The 23,156-nt window shown below is 49.3% G+C and overlaps 1 protein-coding gene across 2 annotated transcripts in view; it reads left to right on the forward strand.

Moving 5' to 3' along the window:
- Sik3 (SIK family kinase 3) overlaps window positions 1–23,156 on the forward strand; it is a 210,170-nt gene that overhangs the window by 182,292 nt on the left and 4,722 nt on the right. Inside the window, exons 12-21 of one of the 2 annotated variants that reach the window (NM_001271216.2) lie at window positions 825–978; window positions 1,206–1,361; window positions 4,632–4,702; window positions 6,779–6,922; window positions 10,454–10,604; window positions 11,243–11,368; window positions 11,614–11,699; window positions 12,095–12,204; window positions 12,963–13,302; window positions 14,431–15,326. In NM_001271216.2, coding sequence (NP_001258145.2) covers window positions 825–978; window positions 1,206–1,361; window positions 4,632–4,702; window positions 6,779–6,922; window positions 10,454–10,604; window positions 11,243–11,368; window positions 11,614–11,699; window positions 12,095–12,204; window positions 12,963–13,302; window positions 14,431–15,326 — 2,234 coding nt within the window. The remainder of the gene's footprint in view (window positions 1–824; window positions 979–1,205; window positions 1,362–4,631; window positions 4,703–6,778; window positions 6,923–10,453; window positions 10,605–11,242; window positions 11,369–11,613; window positions 11,700–12,094; window positions 12,205–12,962; window positions 13,303–14,430; window positions 15,327–23,156) is intronic. The other variant, XM_017595912.3, reaches the window with a different exon arrangement.

Here is a 23,156-nt window from a genome sequence, read left to right on the forward strand (position 1 = left end):
TGCATTCTTTCCCTAGTGAATCAGTTGCTACTTCAGGCAGTCATTGTCTTAGCGGATGCCCTGTGCTCTCTAGAAACTTGCTGTTCACCTCCTGGTTTAGAAAGCCTGGGCTGGAGTTGTGCCAGCCTGTTGTGTCTACTGTTGGCTTTCGAACAGGATCAATGAAGAGTAGAATCCCCAATAACTCAGAGTGAAATTCCACACAGTAAACAGACTTCTGCTTTGCTTAGACATAAATAGAAATTTAGGAGAAAAATACCATCCTGTAGGTGCTTGTTCTGCCAGCATAAAGACCTCAGTTCACATCCTCAGGGTTCATAGAAAAGCCAGCTGTGGCAGCCTTTTTTGTAACTCCAGCTCTGTGGGCTGGAGGCAAGCAGATGCACCGAGCTCAAGGGCAGCCTGAGAGGTGAATCTGAGATACCTGGAAGAGCGCGGTAGAGCGTGGTAGAGCATGGTAGAGCATGATAGAGCGTGGTAGACAAAGACTCCCACCTCTGGTCCCCATACTCATGCACAGATATATGTTGGGACACCCACACACATTTACTGTCTTACACACATAGACATATCTGCATATACATGTATGCACGTATGAAAAGATAGAAAAAGTCAGGCAGTGATGGCACGCATGTTTAATCCCAGTATTCAGTAGGCAGAAGCAGATAGGTCTCTGAGTTCAAAGCCAGCCTGGTCTATAGAGCAAGTTCTATGACAGCCAGGGATACACAGAGAAACTCTGTCTCAAATATATAAGGTGGTATTGACTCCGAGCCTTAAACACTTCTGAGTAACCACACTTCTCTCTTCCTGTTTCCTGTCAGCACGGAAGTTATGGACGAGATGCAGAAGCTCCTGCCCGGCTTCCCTGGAGCGAACCCACAGACTCCATTCCTGCAGGTGGCCCCTAACATGAACTTCATGCACAACCTGCTGCCCATGCAGAGTCTGCAGCCAACTGGGCAGCTTGAGTACAAGGTACGTGGCTGTGGTATGGACCTGCCCACGGGAAACAAACTGGATCTTCCCTTGGTAGGGTTTAACAGGACTGTTCCTTGGGGGTTGGGGGGGTCCTTTTTGTAAACTGCTCTGGTGATAGGAGACATCTTCACCCCAGCAGATGCTCTAACTGTAGTAGATTGGGGGTGCGCTGTTTACTCCGTGTTTTCCCACCTCACCACTGCATCTGCCCACTCTGCTGGCAGGAGCAGTCTCTATTACAGCCGCCTACACTACAGCTACTGAATGGAATGGGGCCCCTTGGCCGAAGAGCCTCAGACGGAGGCGCCAACATCCAACTACATGCCCAGCAGCTGCTCAAGCGCCCACGGGGACCATCCCCACTTGTCACCATGACACCAGTGAGTAGCACACAGCCTGGCTCTCTCAGAGGTTTTTGATAAGAATTCTGTGATAAAGGGGCTGGACTTGGCTGAAATACCCACATCCCCTCTAATACGGCACTGTGTGTTTTCTCTGGCCTGCCTCCTCTTCCACAGTGGGCCACACAAAGGTACTACAGAGGACTTTCCCCAGCAGATGCAGTTCACACAGGCAATGCTCTCTAGAATGAACTGCCTTTTAATTTTTATCTTATAAAGATTGGCTGCTGGGGGTGTGGGGCGTCCATGCACTGCAGTGTATTGTGGAGGTCAAAGGGCAACTTTTGGGAGTCAGTTCTCCCCTTCCACCTTCACGTAGGTTCCAAGAATCAAACTTGGCTCTTCAGTCTTGAACGGGCAAGTACTTACTGCTAAGCCATCTCATCAGCCCACGGAGTTAACCCCTTACTAGACAAGTTTCCAGCATCACCATCTCACCAGCTCTCCTGTGGTTGGCACCACCTATCAGTTTGGCACAGCCTCGAGTGGTTACAGTATGATTACACTGTGGCTCTAACTTCAGTCACATCCCAGTCACACCGTTTTGTACGACAGTGACATGCAAAGACTTTATTTCACATGTTGGTTTCTGTTTATTTCTGGTGTTTTTCTCTCATGGTTCCATGAGATTGAATGGTATGTACATCGCCCTTCTGAGCTATTTAAGGGAGTACTGCTTGAAATCACAGTACTCGGGACGTTTGTTCTCCGATCCATCATGGATCAATATGTTTTAAAACAGAAGCTCACTTCTCTTGGGTGTGGTCACAGAGCGATGTGTGAGCCTATGAGCCACATTGTCAATAGCACTGCAGTTCAGAAAACAGTTCTGCACCAGAGCTGCTGGTGTCCCGGGTGTGATATCGCAGACAAGTTCAGCCATTTGTAGTATCTGAATAGTAAAAAAGCTTGCAGAGCCAGCTAATCCTGGCCCCCAGGAGTCAGTGCAGGTTTAAAGCTAACCTGGTATACATAGTGAGTCCCAGTCTAACCACCGCTGCAGGCACGACACAGCCTTAGGAAAAACGACAGCATGCCAGATGGAGTGCCAGCATGCCAGAGTGAATGCCATGCCTGACGGGTGGCAGAGGCTCTCCATGCGCAAGGTTAGCATTGGTTGGGAAGGATCAGCATCAGCATTGTGGAAAGTGGGGTGACTTCCTCTGCCCACTGGACTTGTTGCTGCCAAGGTCACTAACAAGCTCTTGCTGATAAACCCAGTGGGCATATTTAATCTTTATCTTTTTGGATGTCCCAACTCTATTAGTCATTGTTGACCTCCCCACCCCCACCCCCTTCTTTGTGATACTTTTTTTTTTTTTTGGCTCCGGTAACGTTATCCTAGGTTTTCCTTCAGCCAGTCAGTCCCTTCTGCAGGTTTCTGCTCAGCGTTGACTTAGCCCAGGCCCATCTCCTCTCTTCTCTGGATGAGCCCGTCCACTCCCTTCAGCTGCCATCTGGCGCTGCACCCAGAATGCTCTTCCGGGTTCCACACACGTGCATGTGTGATCACCTCCACCATAGGTTTAGCAGCTCTCTCACAAGTCTTCAAGTGTGAGTGCAGCATGTTCCGAAGCATCTCGTGCCTCAGCAACAGTTGTCTGTCCCTCTCAGGAACAGTGACAGCGTTGTTGCCACCCTAGTGCTAACACCAGCTAGGAACATGGACTTTTTTTTTCTAAATCTTTATACAATTTTTGTTATTCCCTCTCAACCAGTTATCTGATGTCTGTGAAAAAAGGCTTACATCTGTCCATCTCCAGCCTCTTTCCTTCAGCCATGGTCTCCAGTACTGGATTAACACAGTGAACTCCCAGCTGGTACCTGGCATGACTCCTGTTTCCCACTGGCTGCCCCTCGCACCCTGCAAGTAAAGAGAGCCCACTTTTTCAAACGCAGATCCTGTAACACCGTGCCCCTGCTTAAAATCCTGTAGTGAATCACCACTGCCCATCCCAAAATAAGCATGTATGATATTCAAGCGCCTTTCCTCTGCCTCGGCCATTGCTACTTCCTATCCAACGGTTTACTCCACCCTTAGAACTGAAGAAGAGAGCGGTTGGGGATTTAGCTCAGTGGTAGAGCACTTGCCTAGTAAGCGTAAGGCCCTGGGTTCGGGCCCCAGCTCTGAAAAAAAGAAAAGAAAAAAAAAAAAAAAAAGAACTAAAGAAGAGGATGTGAGAAATCCAAAAGCTGGAATTATTTCAAGAAGTTTTTGTTTTTGTTTTGTATTACCCAGTTTTAAAGAAAGTATTTATTTTCATTTTTAACTAATGAGAGAAGTGTACCAGAGTGCAGGTGCTGGCAGAGGTCCTTTGGAGTTTGGTTTACAAGTTGTTGTGAGCCACCCAGTATGAGTGCTAGGAGCCAAACCCTGGTTCTCTGCAAGAGCAGTCAGCGTTCTTAACCCTGAGCTGGCTCTCCAGCCCCACACTCCAGTGCTTCGGTCACTGAAGTCTGGTCTCTGCTGCAGTTCCTGAGGCATGAATGGTGCTTATTTGGGCCACTGGACCAAGAATATTTTTCAAGGGTGTACAACATTTCAGTCATCACAGAGGAGAGCCAGGACCCCCAGGGTGGTGCTGCTTATTTATGTTTCAGAGGGTAGTGAGTATCTTAAAACATGGACTTACAGCTATTTGATGATATGTTATATGACTTTGCATTTTCAGTCACCATAATGCTTTCCGGGAGTTCAGACATCCAGACGCTGGGACTGACATTAATGTGAGGCCAGTCAGTTCCTAGGCACTCTAGGTAGGCAGTTCTGTACGTTCCAGGTCCTTGGACACAGCAGGTCTTCCTCCTCTCTCAGCCTGTGACCCTTTTGCTCTCTGCGGCTGTTCACTCCTGTGCACACCTCAGGTCTCAGGCTGCTTCCTCCAAAGGGCCGCCTCCTTTCCTCCCCAAGCTCCCGTGGAGGGCTTGAGAGCGCAGTTGTGCTCTTACTGCTCATTTGTCTCTAAATCCGAGGCAAAGACAACAGCTATGAATGCGCAGCTGATCCTAAAGGAAGCCTCCGAGTGTTAGACGAACAAAGCCTGTGATAAGGGAAGAAACCCAGATGTATCACCTGAGCCAGATGGCGCTGGAAAGCAAGATGGAAGAATGTCCTCTCTAGCCCCCGTTCTAGGGAAGTCTTTGAAATACGAACATTAACAAGACCCTTGGCCTCGGTCCAGTTACCAAGGTTGAGGGCATCACAGAATAAGCTGCCACCCTGAGCCTTTCCTTGCTGTCTCTCTGCAGGCAGTGCCAGCAGTTACCCCTGTGGATGAGGAGAGCTCGGATGGGGAGCCAGATCAGGAAGCTGTGCAGAGGTAATGTGGCATCTGGCAGTGCTTGCAGAACGTCCTTGGGCAGGCTCCCCGCGACCAGCGAAGGTCACCTCTGCCCAGGGAGGTGGCGCAGTGCAGCTTCAACACTTGTGTGGTCTCTTTGCTCAAGCCAGATGGCATGTTCCTCCCACACGGAAGGGACAGAAGACTGCCCAGAAAATCCATTTCTATAAGCGCCATTGGAAGCCCCTTAAGTGACAGCAATAACCTTAAGAACGTTTTCTCTCCTCCCTCCTTCCTTCCTTGTCCCCCGCGTTCATATTGCAACTCTGATAGTGTTCAGAAGGCCTAAAGCCTGCTCCTACCTGCCACGAACTGTTTACTGAGAAGGAATTGGAGATTTGAGATGACAGTGATCCTAGCTAGTCTGGCCATGGACCTGGCATGGACTCCTCCTTCCCAGGAGAATGAAAGAATACCTCCCGTACTGTTTGCTGTGTGTTTCTTCCACTCCCTTGTACCAACAATGAGATATTGGGAAGAAAAAAAAATTGCGGGTGTTGGGGGGCAGGGAAAGATGTAAATATCCATTGTTTGCATTACCGTGTTGAGAGATGCCTGACTCACCATGAACGACAGTGACCATCGCGTGCTGTGCAGTCCGATGGCCTCATTCCTATAGCCATGGTCTTCAGCTCCATGCATGTCCCCTTGTGGAGTTGTCTTTCTTATTTTATGTGGAGGGGTTTTCATCAGAATCCAGCATGTATTTTCCCAGAAATACAGGTGTTCTTCAAGATTATATGTTTTCCCTTGAGGGAAGTTGAAATAAAATGGTTTTCATGGGCTCTCGGGGAAACTTTGGGTGTTTTTATCAATGGACGTTAACCACTGATGGCTTTCTCTAAGTAAGTTTGTGTACCACAAATTACAGTCTGATAACAGCTTTTAGCTCACATAGGCAACGTAGTCAGGAATGAACTAAGAGCCTTATGGTTGTTATTCAGGACTCCCTTTCTGCACCCAGGAGGTCTATATAAGAGTTCCTGTCCAATGAAGGTGATCTTGTGCAGAAAGAAAACCCTAGTGAACAGGGGTGTTGCCAGCCTAGACAGCAGAAGAAAACAAAAACCTGGTGACTTTGCCTCAGTCTGATGCTTCTACGGTTTGCTGATAACATGAGTTTGCAAACAAGTCCTACTGGTGTCATGAAAAAAATGAGAAAGTAGGGAGTGCACTGAGTCCTGCATCCCTCCTTGCAAAGGTGCAGCTGTGTTTTACCTTCTTTGTCTTAGAGTTCACTTCCTCTGGCCCCACCTTCTTCAGACCAACAGTAAAAGGCCAGAGTGCCTGTCATTTTGAAGGGACAGAAAGGAATTATGTTTCTTTTATCTGTATCCAAGACAAGCGGAGTGCTGAGGAAGTCTGCACCAGGTGCAGGGCCTGGGTCTTAGTACGGTGCTGATCTGTGTAGGTCTGCGAGCTCCTGGGACTAAATGGCATCATGGGGGCCAATTCTGGCCTTCTCTTCTGTTCCCTTACCTTTCTTCTTTACCTCCTGAATATCCCGTGTGGTCTTATTTCTTCATCCTCCAAGCTAGTCCTCTGGGACCATATCAGTTTTCTTCTCCAGTGACTCAGTTTTGGTCACAGGACATAAGGGAAGAACTCTATTGTCCTCAAACAAGAGGCATCTGACATCAGGAGACATAAGGTGGTTCTTTCTGAATACCTCACTTATCCCTCTAGAAATAGGCCTTGGATTCTATTTCCTCTGATGTATAGTTTAGGAATTTGGAGAAAAATTAATATGTAGAAAGATAACTTCTTCTATTGAGTGGAATAAAGGAAATTGATTCCACTGCTTTTGTGTGCTAGACCTCCCTTTCTTCTCTTAATGGCTACTCTCAAGCTCAAAACCAGCCACATCGGTGGAGAGCTGACTTCTGCTGGCCAGTTAGACGTGCTTCACCTCCATCCTGTTGGGGGCTGCTTACCACGGAGCCCTTCTGGCGTCCCATATGTCCTACCCAGTGCTTCAGACTAGCTTCTGTTGCTTCTTGCGCGGGAACATTCTTGTCTTTTTTTACTATGAAATGTCCTCCCTGCTTGTTGCAGGTACTTGGCAAATAGGTCCAAAAGGCACACACTGGCCATGACCAGCCCGACAGCTGAGATCCCACCGGACCTGCAACGGCAGCTAGGACAACAGTCTTTCCGTTCCCGGGTCTGGCCTCCTCACCTGGTACCTGACCAGCATCGGTGAGTAGCCGCTTGGCAGTGTGAGCATCCTGGAGGCCCATTGGATCAGCACCCTTCTGACTAGTCTCCAGCTTCTGGTGACGAGCTTTAACTGGAAGCCACCTGCCATCCTGAGCTCACATCTCAGCTCTTAGCTCTAACCAACGCACAGGACAAAAGCTTTCTCTCGGATTCTGGAAACCGAGGCTCTTCCATCTCGTTTCTTAGCAGGGCTACTCATCGTCTGCAGCTGATTTGTGTAGGCCTTCGAGGGGGTGGTGCTCTCAGAAGACAGCTCTAGAAATGAGGACTTTGTAGCAACACCCCCAGACATGACCTCAAATATAGTTCATCGCCTTCGGAAAGAATGGGCACTTGATGTGGCGTTAGAGCAGCAGACTGGCTGTAGATGGAGGTCCCCCGATGTATGGCAGAACAGGAGTGTTACATCCTTTTGATTGTTGTGTAGGAAGTCATTCTTCGAATATTTTTACAGCAAGCTCTTTCTCTAGGCCTCTGTTATTTAGAATACATTGCCTTGGAGAGGGAAACCAAGTTTCCCCATCCTGACTAGAGAAACTTCACTGATCTCAAGGTAGCCTGGCAGGAAGAGAGAGAGCTGAGATGGCTGTCCTCCATGACTCCTTCATGACTGTCAGTCTTAGCTGCGTCCATTCTGTTGCTGTTCCCCTAGCTCCCAGGCCACATTTCCCAAGTCAGCAGCCATTGCTTGATCTTGTTTCTTTCTGTCTTCTTGAGGTGGGGTGAGGTAGTGGCATACAGCCTCCTCGGGAAGGCTGAAAGCAGTTGGGTTCTGAGGAAATGCGGTGTGTATTCGTGCCAATAGGGAGCAACGCTTGCACACTGGTCAGCTCTATACAGCGTTCCCACTGTGCTGGCTTCCCACTGAACATCAGGTAATCAGTGGGGGCAGGTGAGCTCTGAGCAGACAGGGACAGAATTAGTGCCACGCTGGAACTCCGGAAGAAGGAAGATAAGCGTTCATAATTGACCATGAACAATTTAGAAAGAAAAAGTCCTATTAGGAACGGAAAGAAACTGTGAAGGTTCTCGTGCAAGATTGTGGTGGTGCAGTCCCTCGATGGAAACTCTTGGGAGCGGCCATCAGTCACCTCAGAGAACTCCTCTGTGCTGGCTGGCTGGCCAGCTGCCCCCACCCCTGAGGCAGCTTGTAACTTGCACTTGCTCTGAAGGTGCTTTCACTGCTGATAATTGATTTGTTGGCCCTCCCCCCGGGGCTTTTGCTAGCTTTTGTCCTTTGAGTAACTGGTTGTACCTCTCTGAAAAATGGTGATGAGCACTGTCCAACCAGACTTCCTCACAGACCCTCTATTCTATGACATTTATTTTCAAAAGAAGACCACGGCGACCATCCGTGGGACATGCATGGCGCCTGCAGACACTGCCGGTGCCTTACTACCTAGAGCTCTGCTGCCTGTTCCCATGAGCACGTGTTACTTGGGTTTCTGAGGCCGAGGCAGTTTGAGTTGGAAACCAATGACAAATCATGTACTGTGGGGCGGTGGGGTCACTGTACAAACACACAAGAGATTAACGCTAACTCAGAAGAAAAGAGAAGTGTTCTAAGGCCGTAAACACATGATGTGACACGGGTGCCTGTCTGCGTCACTGGATTCCTTTCGTTTTCTGGAACATGATTAAAAGAACAGAATATATATCTATTCTTTGTGTTATAATAGGTGAAGTTCATCATGGAGACTGAAGAGGGGCTGGTCAACATTTTCACCCCTGGAAATGTATGATTTAAAAGTTAACACAAAACAGGTTCTATCCAGTTGGGAGCTGCATCACTGTGTGAAGAGTATAGTGGAGAGGGCAGCCTATGTGAGGCTGCCCTGGGTGACCATGGTTGCTATTGAAAACAAAGTTACACACGCTTGACACTGCCCGTGGCTCTGCAGTGGTCAGGTCCCTCGGTACCGATCCCCGACCCCCTGAAGTTACCGAGCCAGGCTGAGCTGGAGCCCGACTTCACAGCCTGAGTTTCCGGAAAACTGTGCATCACCTTGAACCTGGGATATTCTTGCTGTAATGAGAAAGAAATGATTTCGTGCAAAAAGACGGCTCGAAGAACAGCTCTGGGTGATGGAAACCTGTCTATTGCCTGAAAACACTGAAAGTGTAGGCGTCAAATTTGAGGGGAAATAATACTGGTGCTGTGTTTTAATTCAGAGTCTGAAGTGCAGACAGAACAGGCTCTTGCAAGCATCCTTCGTGAACTCGGTGCCTGGACTGCGATATCCATCCCCCCACCCTGATTAATTTGTCTTGTATGTTACTAAAACAAGTAGGACTCCATGCGCATTTCATTAGCTCACTATTGCTTGAAGCTTTGATGACGTCTGAAGGAGCGAAGAGAGTAAGGGCTTCCACCCAACATCAGAACTCTCTTGGCATCGCTGCCTGGTCCTCATCTCTCCTCAGCCCTTCCCTGTCTGCACTGTATTTGAACTTGCTTGTTCACCTGCTTCCTTGGCTTTGGCTCTGCTTTAGTCCAAATTGGCGAGGTTACCCGCCCCCTCACCCATGGCTCAGCGTAATGTCATCTCTGCCCAAGACCTGCCTCCCTGACCCTTTCCATCAGCTGTGGGGACGCTGCCTCTGCAGTCTTTAACCTGCTTATCTCTCAGCTCATAAACATCTCTTTCTGGTTAGGCAGCAAGTGTAGGCGTTAGCCAGCCTGGGGTTGTCTTAGGGTTCCTGATCAATGCCTCTTCTTCCTCCACGTAAGACATGGCTGTGTTCTGACTGAATATTGGGGACCCCTCTGTCAGCAGGAGGTTGGGCAGGTGCTGCTGTGAGAGGAGATAGCGTTCACAGTAGGAAGCCTCATGTGTGTTCATAAGGTACGTGCAGGATCTTGAGGCCCACATTCCTGAGAAGTACGCTGTCTCCGTGCTGGGATCAGAGGTCCCTCTCTCTCTTCACACACCCCAGCCTCCACCCTCCCTTATCTAGAACAGAACTGTGAGTTCCAGGCCAGACCTTTGACCACAGACCTGACTTTGATTTCATCCTAGCCATACATAGATTACTGCTGGAGGTAACTCGGGGTCAAATAGTGAATTCTAAGTTTCTAACGATACCAGTTTGGGATCTGGTTTTAAAAACCATAGCTTGCACAAAATTATCCCCCCGCCCCCCTCCAAAATGTAACTATAATAGAAAATAAATGACTATAAAAACCAAGGCTCTGGTACAGCCAGTCCTGGCTGTCTGTACTGACGAATTGCACCCTGCTCTGATATGTTTATATAAGAACCAGATATAGTTGACCCCAGGACCTCAGCAGGCCTGGGAAGTAGGACCAACCTGAGGTAAGTGGAGGTGGGAGATGAGGGCCTGTAGTACACTAAGGGGGACAGCCACCTCAGAAAGTGACACGGGAGTACCATATACAGGGCTCCTCATGCATCTGCTGTCTCTGTATCCATGTAGTGCCGTGGTCCCTGTGTGATTGGTCATAGCCCCCGAGTCCTGGCTGCTAACTGTCTCTTCCCATATATTCAGCTCCACCTACAAGGACTCCAACACCCTGCATCTCCCTACGGAGCGTTTCTCCCCCGTGCGCCGGTTCTCAGACGGGGCGGCAAGCATCCAGGCCTTCAAAGCTCACCTGGAAAGAATGGGCAACAGCAGCAGCATCAAACAGTTACAACAGGTAATCTATGGAGGGCAGGGGCAACAGTACAGTGTCCAGGACCTGGGCAGCAACTCCATACCCTTCATGTCAGCCACACTGAGGTGTTGTAGCTTAAAGCAGTATAGCTTTCTAAAGTGCACTCTTCAATATGTACTGCCCTCCTTAGGGTCAAGCTCTCTTCCCTCATAATGAGACTAACCTTCTCTTCTACCGTGTGTGGTCCATTGGGAAGGCACTTCCGGTTTGATTTTCTCAGGGACAGTACTTCTAAACAATCTTGGCAGGGCCTTTGCCGTGCAGAGCACCGGGCCCTAGAGGACCCGATTACTGTACCCTCTCACCCTGGGCGTAATCTCCAGCTGGTATTGCTCCCAGAGGTAGGAAACCTGCTTCTAGGCTACTGTGAAGGGCCAAGAGCTTCAAGTTACATATGCTTCCTGTTTAGATTTGATTCCACACTGGACATTCCACAGCGCGTCCTTTCCTTGCTGTTTCCCACTGTTTCCCATAGAGCAGAGTGTGGGGATCGCTGTGCATACGCCCAATGAGGACACGGTTCTGCCCATGAGACTGTAGGGGCAGATCTGCATCCGCCGAGTTCACTGCATGGGGTAAACTTGGCCGTGTCCCATCTGTACCCACTGCTTTCCCTTCAGGAGTGTGAGCAGCTACAGAAGATGTACGGCGGGCAGGTTGACGAGAGAACCCTGGAGAAGACCCAGCAGCAGCATATGCTGTACCAGCAGGAGCAGCACCATCAGATCCTCCAGCAGCAAATTCAAGTAGGCCCTCACTCACTCTTCATTTTCTCCAGTGTGTTCTTGAGTTTGCTAATTGGCCTGTGCATTGTCTGAAAGACTCGGGGCCAAGTCGAGTGTGAGCTGTGATTGTGGGCGACATGTCTGATGACGCGCAGAAGCAAAAGTCTAAGTCCCAGACAGTACGTTCTGTGTCTTCCCAAGAATAGTTCTGATGCCCTCTGTAACTCATGATACTGTCATGCCCCCCTACCCCTTTTGTGTTTTAGGATTCTATTTGTCCTCCTCAGCCCTCCCCACCTCTTCAGGCTGCATGTGAAAATCAGCCAACCCTCCTCACCCACCAGCTGCAGAGGTAATGAACCACTTTGACTCTGCCTGAATCGTCCACTGGACAGCATGGCACTCTGGTCTGACTCATGGGGAAATCTGACTGACTCGAGCATTTGGGATAGATAGCCTTCTAGAAAGCTGATTTAAAGTTTGGAGGGCTTCCTAAACTCCTGAGTGTTTCCTTAGCCCCATGAATAGAGTAACCTGACATCCATCTCAGGCCAGGCCAGTGAGGGCTGTGTTTGTGGCAGGGAAAGTCTGGTGGACTGAGATGTGGGCAGGCTATGGTGGCCTGCTGCCATGTCTGTCTGCCTCAGACTACAAGGTATCTGTTTGTATGAACTGTAGGCCAAATGTTAACTCCAGATGGCTCTGTCAGCTCAGGAGGCTTTATGTACCTGTTCTGTCATTTTTAAGGTTAAGGATTCAACCTTCAAGCCCACCCCCCAACCACCCCAGCAACCATCTCTTCAGGCAGCCAAGTAACAGTCCTCCCCCAGTCAGCAGTGCCATGATCTCTTCTCACGGTGAGTGGAGGCCGAGGGGGTGGATCCGTAATGTACCATGCAGGGAAAACCTTGCTTTTAGGCTTTAATTTTGTTGTTGGTGATGGTGGTAGTGGACGAGTGTGTGTGTGTGTGTGTGTGTGTGTGTCTTAAATTTCACTTCTTGACCAAAACCTTGGATAAATTCCTTAAGTTCTGGGTGCCTTTGCTTTCCCCAGTATAATGGTCCTTAATACAGCTTAGCTGCTATTAATAAACCCTCTCCAGTCCTTGTAGTAGGTGTGAAGACTGAAGGGTGGGGTGCCTCAGATCCAGCAGGCAGTCAGGTCTTTTTCAGTTTCCTTGGCATTGTGGAGAAGCATAGGATGGCCTGTGTATTCTTCCTACTCCAGATGACCTTGGGTCAGAGTTGGATCTTGGGTTCTGCCCCAGAACTGCCACAGGAGAATGTGCAACTTAACCAACTCTCAGGCTCTTTCCTATGCAGCCTTGGTTAAGAAACACTGCATACAAGCTCTGCTACTCAAGATCCAGCCATAGAACAGCTCATGGGCAATCAGTTGGAAATACAAGTTCATGGGGAGCCCGTCTGGCCAACTGAGTCCTAGTTCTGTGGGTAGAACCTAGTGAATTAGATCTGTTTCTGCCAGTTTCTGCCATATATATATATATATATAGTGAGGTTTAAGAAGGCTGTTCTAGATGCTACCTGCTGTGGGTCTCCTCTAGTTGACAGGTAACATTGGCACTTGGTCATCCTGTGGTCCCTTTCTCTGCAGGTGCTACGTCTCCCTCCCAGTTTCAAGGCTTACCCTCCCATGGTGCAATCTTCCAGCAGCAACCTGAGAACTGTTCCCCACCTCCCAGTGTAGCACTAACCTGCTTGGGCCTACAGCAGGCTAGCCAGTCACAGCCAGTGACTATCCAGCTACAGGAGCCAGTTGACATGCTCAGCAACATGGCTGGGACAACTGCAGGTTCTGCAGGGCGGGGTATCCCCATCAGCCCCAGTGCCAGTCAGATTCAGATGCAGCACCGTACCAGCCTAATGGCTCCCTTCGGCTATGGGCACCGGCCCTTGTCCAAGCAGCTGAGTGCTGACAGCGCAGAGGCTCACAGGTAAGGCTTCTTGTTGATCCCGTAGCCCAGTGAGTGAGAAGAGACAAGTCTGCTTGTGCTCTTGTGTCACCCTTTGTCAAAGCAGCATGGTGGGTTTGAGGTGAGGTTATGAATGAGCCAAATTGTTAGTGAGACGAGAGGAAATAGCAGAGAGCCTTCCTGATGGCCTGAAGGAAGAAAGGTCTGATAGAGGAACATAGATGTCTGTTCTCCTGATTTATTATTCTAGGGGTCTTCCTTCTCTGTTGTCTCTAAGAGACTATTATTCTAAACAGCTCAATTTTTTTTTTAAGATTTATTTATTTTTATATATGTGAGTACACTGTCGCTGTCTTCACACACACCAGAAGAGGGCATCAGATCCCATTACAGATGGTTGTGAGCCACCACGTGGTTGCTGGGAATTGAACTCAGGACCTCTGGAAGAGCAGTCAGTGTGCTCTTTAACTGCTGAGCCATCTCTCCAGCCCCCCAGCTCAATTTTTTTTTAAAGAATTATTTATTTTATGTATATGAGTGCACTGTAGCTGTCTTCAGACACACCAGAAGAGGGCATCAGACCTCATTACAGATGGTTGTGAGCCACCATGTGGTTGCTGGGATTTGAACTCAGGTCCTCTGGAAGAGCAGTCAGTGCTCTTAACCACTGAGCCATCTCTCCAGTCCCACTCAGATTATTTTTTAAAAGCAGCTAGATTAGCCTGTGTGTCTAGCTCTGTGGGTAGGTAGGCAAGCCTGAATTCCTGGCTCAGTCCCTGGCACAGAGAAGCCAGGTGTGGTAGCACATGCCCAGAACCCCAGCGCTCTAGAGACAGAGGCAGGAGGATCAGGAGTTAAAGGTAGCAAAGGAGGCTGGCCTGGGTTGCATGAGACCCTATTGAAGAAACCAGCCAAGGTCAGATTGTTGCTTTCAAGATTATTACATGCCCAGTGCCTTCTGTCTCTTCAAAGACTTGGATAAGCAAATAACGGGTACATAGTGTTGGTGTGCACAGTCCTGCCTGCCCGAGCACAGGTCCATACCATGAGAGCTTCGTGCTAATGAAGGCTAGTGACATGACTGTCCCCGGGCCAGCTGGTGTAGCTGTTACTGGAATGCCTGGAACTCACACCGTTTTGTGTCTGCAGCTTGAGCATGAATCGATTCTCCCCTGCCAACTACGACCAGGCGCATTTACACCCCCATCTGTTCTCGGAGCAGTCCCGAGGGCCCCCCAGCAGCTACAGCCCTTCAACAGGAGTGGGGTTTCCTCCGGCTCAAGCCCTGAGAGTTCCTCCGCTTGACCAGTTCCCCACTTTCCCTCCCAGCGCCCATCAGCAGCCACACTATACCACATCAGCACTACAGCAGGCCCTGCTGTCCCCTACACCACCAGACTATACCAGACACCAGCAGGTTCCCCACATCCTTCAAGGACTGCTCTCTCCCCGGCATTCACTCACCGGCCACTCGGACATTCGGCTGCCTCCAGCAGAGTTTGCCCAGCTCATCAAAAGACAGCAGCAGCATCGACAGCAGCAGCAACAGCAGCAGCAGCAGCAGCAGCAAGAATACCATGAGCTGTTCAGGCACATGAACCAAGGGGATGCTGTTAGCCTAGCTCCCGGCCTCGGGGGACAGAATATGACAGAGCACCAGGCTTTATCTTATCAAAATGCTGACTCATACCACCGCCACCACACCAGCCCCCAGCATCTCCTACAGATCAGAGCGCAAGATTGTATCTCACAGGGTCCCTTGCCCACCCCCACCCGTGGGTATGCCCGTCAGTCACCACTAATGCATTCGGAGAGTATGGAAGAAGACTGCTTGTGTGAAGGGGTCAAGGAGGGCTTCGCGGACAAAAGCTCAAGCACACTGACCAAAGGTTGCCATGACAGCCCTCTGCTCTTGTGTACCAGTGGGCCTGGGGACCCCGAGCCTTTGCTGGGAACTGTGAGTCAGGCCCGGGAACTGGGAATCCATCCCTACGGACACCAGCCAACGGCCACCACATTCAGTAGAAATAAGGTGCCCAGCCGAGGTAAGAATCGCCGTAAAGTAAAGATCTTCGGAGTCTGCTGTAGTTTAAGTGTGCAGGGTGTTAGCTTGGTTCTGCTAGTACTCCGTGCTCCCAAGAAAACAAAAACAAAACAACCCTAAACAGACCCTCAGAACCATTTTGGGGAGAAGTGAAGCATAAACAAAGTGGCGATTGGTGGGTAAGAAATCACTTACTAAATAGACTGAGAGCAGAAGGCGGCACCCAGGACATGCCTGTTCACACGATGGTGTCCTGGAGTCCAGATTTGCCTAGCTGTCATCAGAAAGCTGCAGTGGAAAGTCTGCAGTACTAAGGAAATGTGTAAACTGTGGAGAGTGTGTGTGTGTGAGAGAGAGAGAGACAGAGACAGAGAGAACTCAATACCTAAGTATGCTATAGACTGTACTGGGGCTGCCTTCATTTACATCTAAAGATGAGTCTCCCTGAGTGAGTTTTGTTAGCATGCTCATGCTTGTATAGCAAAACCAGAGAGAGCTTCAGCCCCCTGTAGCTTCACCCTCCTCACCACAACCAGGAAGGAAGTAAAGATGACTTATCCACAGAGTCTGGGACTCTGACCATCTCTTCCTCATCCCCCCGGAGCTGCCCCATCTCTTGCCCTGTCCTTTAAAGGCAATGTACACAGCTCTAAGGCTGGCCACATCCTGCAGCTCAGCAGGTTTTGTGAAGACCTGGTGCTTTCAGATGTACTTGGCGTGTGCTCAGGAGCAGGGAATGTGCTGCATAAAATGACAGTCAAATCCTGACCTGTGCAGCTGATGGTGTCACCCAACCTGGAGATCTGCCCTCCACGAGCACGTTGTACTATCCGCTGGTCATATTTAGGGTGGAGCTTTCTAATAGGTCATGTGTAGAATGAGAGACACCTAGCAGCATTGGAAGTTGGGATGGAACAACTCTGAAGGAACGGACCTGTCAGTTGGAAGGACAGACTCAATTTAGCATGTGTGTGATAAGGTGTAGAATCTAAACTGGGTAGAAATCACGGCAGATTTTTAGCTCCCCAGGAAAGACTACAAGAAACTGCCATCACAGGCTACCTGAGCAGCCTGTGGCTGGGTGTGTTCTAAAATGTGGATGCAGGGGTTGGGGATTTAACTCAGTGGTAGAGCGCTTGCCTAGCGAGCGCAAGGCCCTGGGTTCGGTCCCCAGCTCCGAAAAAAAAGAAAAAAAAAATGTGGATGCCTTTGATGGACATACTGTAGAAGAGAATCCACGTGTGGAAAGCTTCTGATGACTCAGCTCGCTGAACCTGCATCTTGTGTGTGCCTCAGTGTGAGCACACAGAGTGCTGCTCACACAGCGCATTCCGTCCGTCCTTCTTATTGTGGTACTGGGGCAAGATTCAGGGCCTCTCACACATTAGGTTAGCAAGCTCTACCTCTGAGCTGCACCCAGCCCGTTATCCCCGTTTTACCAGTGAAGCAACTAAGACAGGAGATTTATAATTTGCCTCTGAGTCAGGCTGACAAGTGGCAGTCACCACCCCACCAATCCGTGGTGTCTGATGTTCAGGTTACTGAAGAAATAAGGGGCCAGAGGGTGCCTCCCTCTACCAGTTGCCATGTTTAAATATCTTAGAAGTGTCCTTCCAAAGTTATTTTCTGTGATATTTCTTTACTTTTCTCTTCTGTGACACCTGTCTATAGGGAGGCTGAATGGCCCCTCTCACCACTGTCCCCATTGTCGGGAGTATCTCTTCAGCTGCTCCCCGTCCATAGGCTGTGCACTGGCAGCAGGCATGCCATGGCAGCACTAGAAGAGGGTGAGCTCTGCAGGACAGGGAGGATTTCTAGAAGCGGGGATGCACATGAACAGAGCGGATTCTGCCATTTGAGCTTGGGGAAGAAGCACAAGGAGAGAGCCGGGTGAGTCTCAGGACCATTTGTGCTGAAGCTCTCTGAGCCTGAAGTGTAGCACAGGACAGAATTAGAAGAAACTAAGGGGGGCTGGGGATTTAGCTCAGTGGTAGAGCGCTTGCCTAGGAAGCACAAGGCCCTGGGTTCGGTCCCCAGCTCCAAAAAAAAGAACCAAAAAAAAAAAGAAAAAAAAAAGAAACTAAGGGTAAGGGGTTGTTTTGTTTTTGTTTTTGTTCTTCGAGACAGGGTTTCTCTGCGTAGCCTCCAGCTACCCTGGAACTCGCTCTGTAGACCAGGCTGACCTCGAACTCACAGGAATCAGCCTGCCTCTCCTGAGTGCTGGGATTAAAGGCAAGCAGAACCACTGCCCAGCTAAGGGAAAGGTGTTTTAAGATTCAGAGTTCTTCTAGGTAGCTCCAGCTTGAAACTGCCGTGAGAATCACGGCTCACTGCTCCATTCTAGCGGCAGGTAGAACAACTTAAGTGATTTGCAGGCTGTCGGCTGGTCCTGTCAGATCCTCTCTTCTCAGGTGGAGGCTTCATTTCAGTTCAATACCAAATGGCCACAGTTCCTTCATCAGATCTGTCCTCTTTTTCTAGCTGGCCACCATGGTTATACCCCTCTCCTCCTTCCTATGCACCACCGTGACTGCCGCTATCCCCCACTCATATTTTGTTGGCCGAGAAGAGTCAAGGCAGACTTCCTCTCCAGGTTTCAATTCAGAGCTGGCTGCCTCTGTAGCCTTATTCCCAGTTTTCATAAGTGACTCTCACCCTTTGGGGTCCTGTTTGTCAGTCACCTTTTCCCCAACCTTTGACAGAGGTTTTTTAGAAGCTTCACCTTTATTCCTGCCGTGCTTGCTGATGTACTGCAGGGATGAGTCGCCCTCCTTTCTGACATCTGCCTTTTCATTGTGACTTTGGGGACTGTGGACACGATTACCTTCAGCAAAGTCCTGTATATACCGTGATATGAGTGTGCGTCCCAGAACAGTGAGACATGCACTGGAGGCAGTAATGCTTTAGTGAAGCCCAGTGCATGCTTCCGCCATTGGTTCAGATCCCCTTGGGGCAGGAGGTCTACGTGTAAAGCGATTCTTTCTGGAGGAGCCCCACTGTCCTTTGGCTAGCACAAGTTGACTTGGGGCCTACTAGGTTAGCAGGCTTCTGTTTGTTCTGGCACTGAGGGGTGCCAAGCTAATGAAATCCTCATAGAACTGCTACTGTGCTTGGCACTTCTGACCCAGGTCATCAGTTCCTTTCCACACTCACCCTGGGAAGTGCATGGCAAGGTACCATTTTAGTAGAAGCTGGCCTGGCCTGACCTGGCATGCCTGTGAAACCTTCAGTTTTCCTTTTCCTCTCTCTCCCTCCTCCTCCCCTCTTTTTAAAGGCAGGGAGGGTCTCACGGCATAACCCAGGCTGACCTTAAACTCATGATCCTCCAAGTCAGCTTCCCTCATGCCAGGGCTCCGGGTTTATGCATCACACCCAGTAAAGCACTGTGGGTAAAGCACTGGCCACACAACCCTGACAGCTTATAAAGGTGGAGGAAGAGACGTAGCTCCCCAAATTAACCTGACCTCCACATGTGGGCCATGGCACCCATACACACCCTCACGTACATTACACATACACTCAATCATAGAGAAATTTCACAGGTCATTTCACGGGTTTTGTGAAGAAATGTTCTAACAGGGTGCCGCACTGCAGGCAAGTGCAAAGCCTGCACCCCTGTGTCCCTGTTTGGATAGAGGACCTTGTGGTTCTTGGTGCCCCTCCATCAAGCAGGCTGGTCTCTTGATGTTTGACCTGTTACTCCATAGGAGAGCAGCTGACTACAGGCTAGTGAGCCGTGCCATGGGTGCTGTGAGAAGAGGCAGGGCCTGTCTCAGGGAGCATCTATTCACGAAGAGCTGTATGAGGAGAAATGGCACGGAATGTGTGCTACAGTTCACGAGGGCAGAACTCTGGATTTATTGGCATTTTTTAAGGGTTAATGAGCAAAGCTTACCAGTGTTAGTCTAGGAAACTTAGATGCCCTCGTACCTGTGTCTGCTTTCCTGTCTCATTGTCTTCCACTTAAGAAGTGAAGGGGAAGGGAAGGTGGGTTTTCCTCCTGCAATGTTGCAGGAGCTTAAGGCTTTGACTCCGCAAGTAAATAAACACAACAGCAGTCAGTTGAGGTCACCAACTTAAACTCAGGTAGAGAACCTCATCCTCTTCTTTCAGCACAGTCAGTTTCCAGCCTTGTAAGGGGTAAAGTGCTGACAGCCTTGCCTTGTGAGGGGTTAAGACCCCTTAGGGCCTCTAAGAGGGGTGGGCAAACACGCCATTTCTCATTTACCCTTAAAGCCCAGTAAATGAGTAAGGATGAGTCAACATTGACAGATTCAGCAGTTACGCAAGGTGGCCCAGAGTCCCCCAGGATGTGGGGCTGTGCCTTGGATTCTCATTGTGCATTTTGTCCTTACTTGTTTGGGTAGTCACTCTCTCCTCTGCACCCTCTGAGTTCTTGGAAGACATGGTCCCTGTATTATTTATAGCTCCTTCTGTAAGCCTGGCTGTTCTCTGTCTCCTGAAACGGCATAAAGGGTGCCAGCGGTTCCAGTTCTCTGGTCAGTGGATTAGTCTCTGCAGCCAGCCACTGGTCAGCAGGTCTCATCTCAGGACTTTGAGCCCCAGGCTCAGCTCTCTTCCTGAACTGACTCCTTTACCTGTGGAGTCCTCAGTGCTTATCGCAGGCCTTCCACTTGAGTGAGGGTTTGGAGCCTTGACACAGCCTCTCCCTGTCAGATAAAGGACTTAACGGTAAGGGGAGGCCGCCTGGCCCCCAGGCTTTGTGTATCCCGGTGATGATAACCTGGGACAACCTGTCTCCCGCTTCCCTCAGCCTTGGCCCTTTTGTCCTTTTCTCTATACCTGTGTTAGCTTCCTGTCACTAGAACAAAATACCCAAGAAAATCAACTTATGAGGCGGAGAGGTTTGTCCTGGCTCATGGTGTCAGGGGTCTCAGCTTTGTCCTTGTTGCTTTGGGTCCTGTGGTGAGTGAGAGACATAGCATGGCAAGGAGCATGTTGGACAAAGCTGCACCTTATTCTAACTGGGAAACAGGAAGGCAGCCATTGCAGACCCAGCCCCCAAATTTCAGTCAAGGGCATATCCCAGTGTCCTAACTTAACTTCTTCTAAAATTTTTCTCATTTATATTTATTTTGTGTAGTGGGAATAGGTGGGTTATGTTCTGTAGCTTGTGTGTGGAAGTCAGAGGACATCCTGCAAGTCTCTTCTTTCCTTCCACCCTGTTGGTCCCAGGGATTGAACTCAGGCTTAGTGTAAGCACCTTTACCCACTGAGCTATCCTGTCACCTCAAGAGGGAGAAGGAGGGTGTGTGTGTGTGTGTGTGTGTGTGTGTGTGTGTGTGTGTGTGTGTGTATGCAGCATACAGCTCGGGACAGTTGAGGGGAGTCAATTCTCTTCTCCCACCTACGGGCCCTGCGGATTGAACTCGGGTTGTCAGATTGCTGACAGATGCCTTTACAGTTGAGTCATCTCACCAGCCCCAACCTAACTTCCTTTTATCAGGCTTTGCCTCCTAAAAGTTTCCTTATGTCTTATTAGCGGTACATACTGATGACCAAGTCTCAACATGGGAGCCTTTGGGCAACAGCCAAGATTCTCACACATCAGCTCCCTGGTCCCTCTCTACCCCTTCCCAGCACAGCTTCTGAGTGGGGGATGCTTCATTTTCATCTGCTGGGGGTGGGGGATGTTTAAGGTTCAAACACAGGGTCCTCCATACTCTGGGCAAACATTCTGCTGCTGAGCTGTGGCCTCAGCCCTGGGTCTGGTTTATATCTCATGTGTTCCTTCTAGACCAAAGGCTGCTACTCCAGAAACTACAATTTGTATAACTAACTTGTTTATTATCCTGAGCTCTATCTATTAACAGCCTGTGGGGTAGGCTCCAGAAGCACAGATCCAGAGAGACCAACTACCTCGCTCAAGTTCCCTTCCCCCTCCTTAGGAAGCAATGAAGCTAGAATCAAGCTGTCTCCCCACCCAGACACATGCTTGTGGCTGCTTTGCCACCTCCATCTGACAGAGACGCGGGCTCAGCTGGGCACTCAGGAAAGCTGATCACCTGATTGCCAAGTGATAGCCTCTTATGACCTGGGGGTATTTTCAGGCTGGTGAACATGACTCAGGAAACCAGACAGGAGAGTACATAAGGGAAGCAGAGCCCACAAGACCTTTGAAACGCCTGGGCGGGAACTAGATTTGGAGAAACATCGTTTTCAGATCTAAAAAAATCCACAAAGAGGGAAAGAGAACTTAATAGACAGGAAAACACATGGGGGCAGGGCTGATCTGAAAGAGGGAGAAGGGTAGAAATACCAAGACCCAGGACTGTGTTGTTAGTGAAGAGAGGCGCTTGCCACCTGACCTGATTGATCAGTCCTTAAAATCTCTGCACGAGGTCAGAGGTGGCTCAGCAATGAACCCCTGAGGACCTGAGTTGATCCCTACAATGGGAGAAGAAAACCAGCTCCTGAAAGTTGTCCTTCACCTTCTCCACATACATGTTATAGCATGTATGAACCCATGTGTGCACACCTGATAACTGTTTAAATGTCTTACATCTCTGAACAAGGGATAGGGATGTAGCACTTCATATATACAACACATGTGCACATACATATAACACAAATACATGTACACATTCATTTGCATATGCAGTGACATGCACAGCCATGCATACATTTAACATACATATAACACATGTATATGTACATGCTCATTTGCATATGCCATGACATGCACACATTTACATGATAGGAACAGGGGATTTTTTTAAAGTGTAGTCTTCGGGGCTGGAGGGATGGCTCAGTGGTTAAGAGCACTGACTGCTCTTCCAGAGGTCCTGAGTTCAATTCCCAGCAACCATGTGGTGGCTCATAACCATCTGTAATGAGATCTGATGTCCTCTTCTGGTGTGTCAGAGGACAGCAGCAGTGTATTCATATATATAAAATAAATACATCTTTTAAGGAAAAAAAAGAGTAGTCTTCATAGGGCAGTAACTAGGGGTGGCTAGAAAATTATCTAGGCAAGAGATAATGGGCTGAAGTGTCCACCACTGAACAAGCAAACTCTTTAGACTTACAGATAAGGTGGGACCAGGAAAAGGAGCTTATGCCTGAAAGATTAGGGAAGTGAGGTACCAAAGCAAGGGCTTTTTTGAGAGTAGCAGGCTTCTGGGGAAGTTAATGAGTTTGAAATTTAACCTAAGTGTTACATACTGGTTAGATACCCATGAGTGTGTGCATGTGAGGGTGTGTGTGTGATTATTTCTCTTTCTCAGTGGGTTCTGAGGATAAACTCAGATGGTCAAGCTTGATGACAGGTGCCTCCCTTCATTGAGCATCTCGCTCATTCCCTCCATTACATTATTTCTACATATACAAGCAGTGTGGTTGCAGCCATGAACCCAGATACACCTGAAGAGTGAGGTCAGGCACGGCCGGGTGCAAGCACTTACGAAAGGTGAAGGGGCCGTAGACAGCACCGGCAGTGGCAGTGGGATGGTGGAAGAGACCTGGGATGGTACTAATGCAAAGGCCAACGCCATGGATATAGGCCAGAAGCCCCTGAAGCTCTCGTTCTCCATGAACAGAGAGATGGGGAAAGAAGAGGATGGTGGTAGCCCAGCTCACAACTGCTAAGTGGGTTTTTTCTTCTGGGGCAAGGAGTCTTAACCCCTATTTGCTATAGGACTTGATGTTGTCAGGCTGGTACCAACTCCTTTAACACCAGTGCCAGCTGACTGAGCATTGGCAGTTGGGCAAATGTGGTCCCCCTCACTCATTCTGTCTTACAAGGGGCTGCATGGGAGTTGGCGTCATCCGCCTCCTGGAGAGGCTCTGGGCCTGCTCACCCTGCTTCTCC

The sequence above is a fragment of the Rattus norvegicus genome, chromosome 8, assembly GCF_036323735.1.
Source record: "Rattus norvegicus strain BN/NHsdMcwi chromosome 8, GRCr8, whole genome shotgun sequence".
Lineage (NCBI taxonomy): Eukaryota > Metazoa > Chordata > Mammalia > Rodentia > Muridae > Rattus > Rattus norvegicus.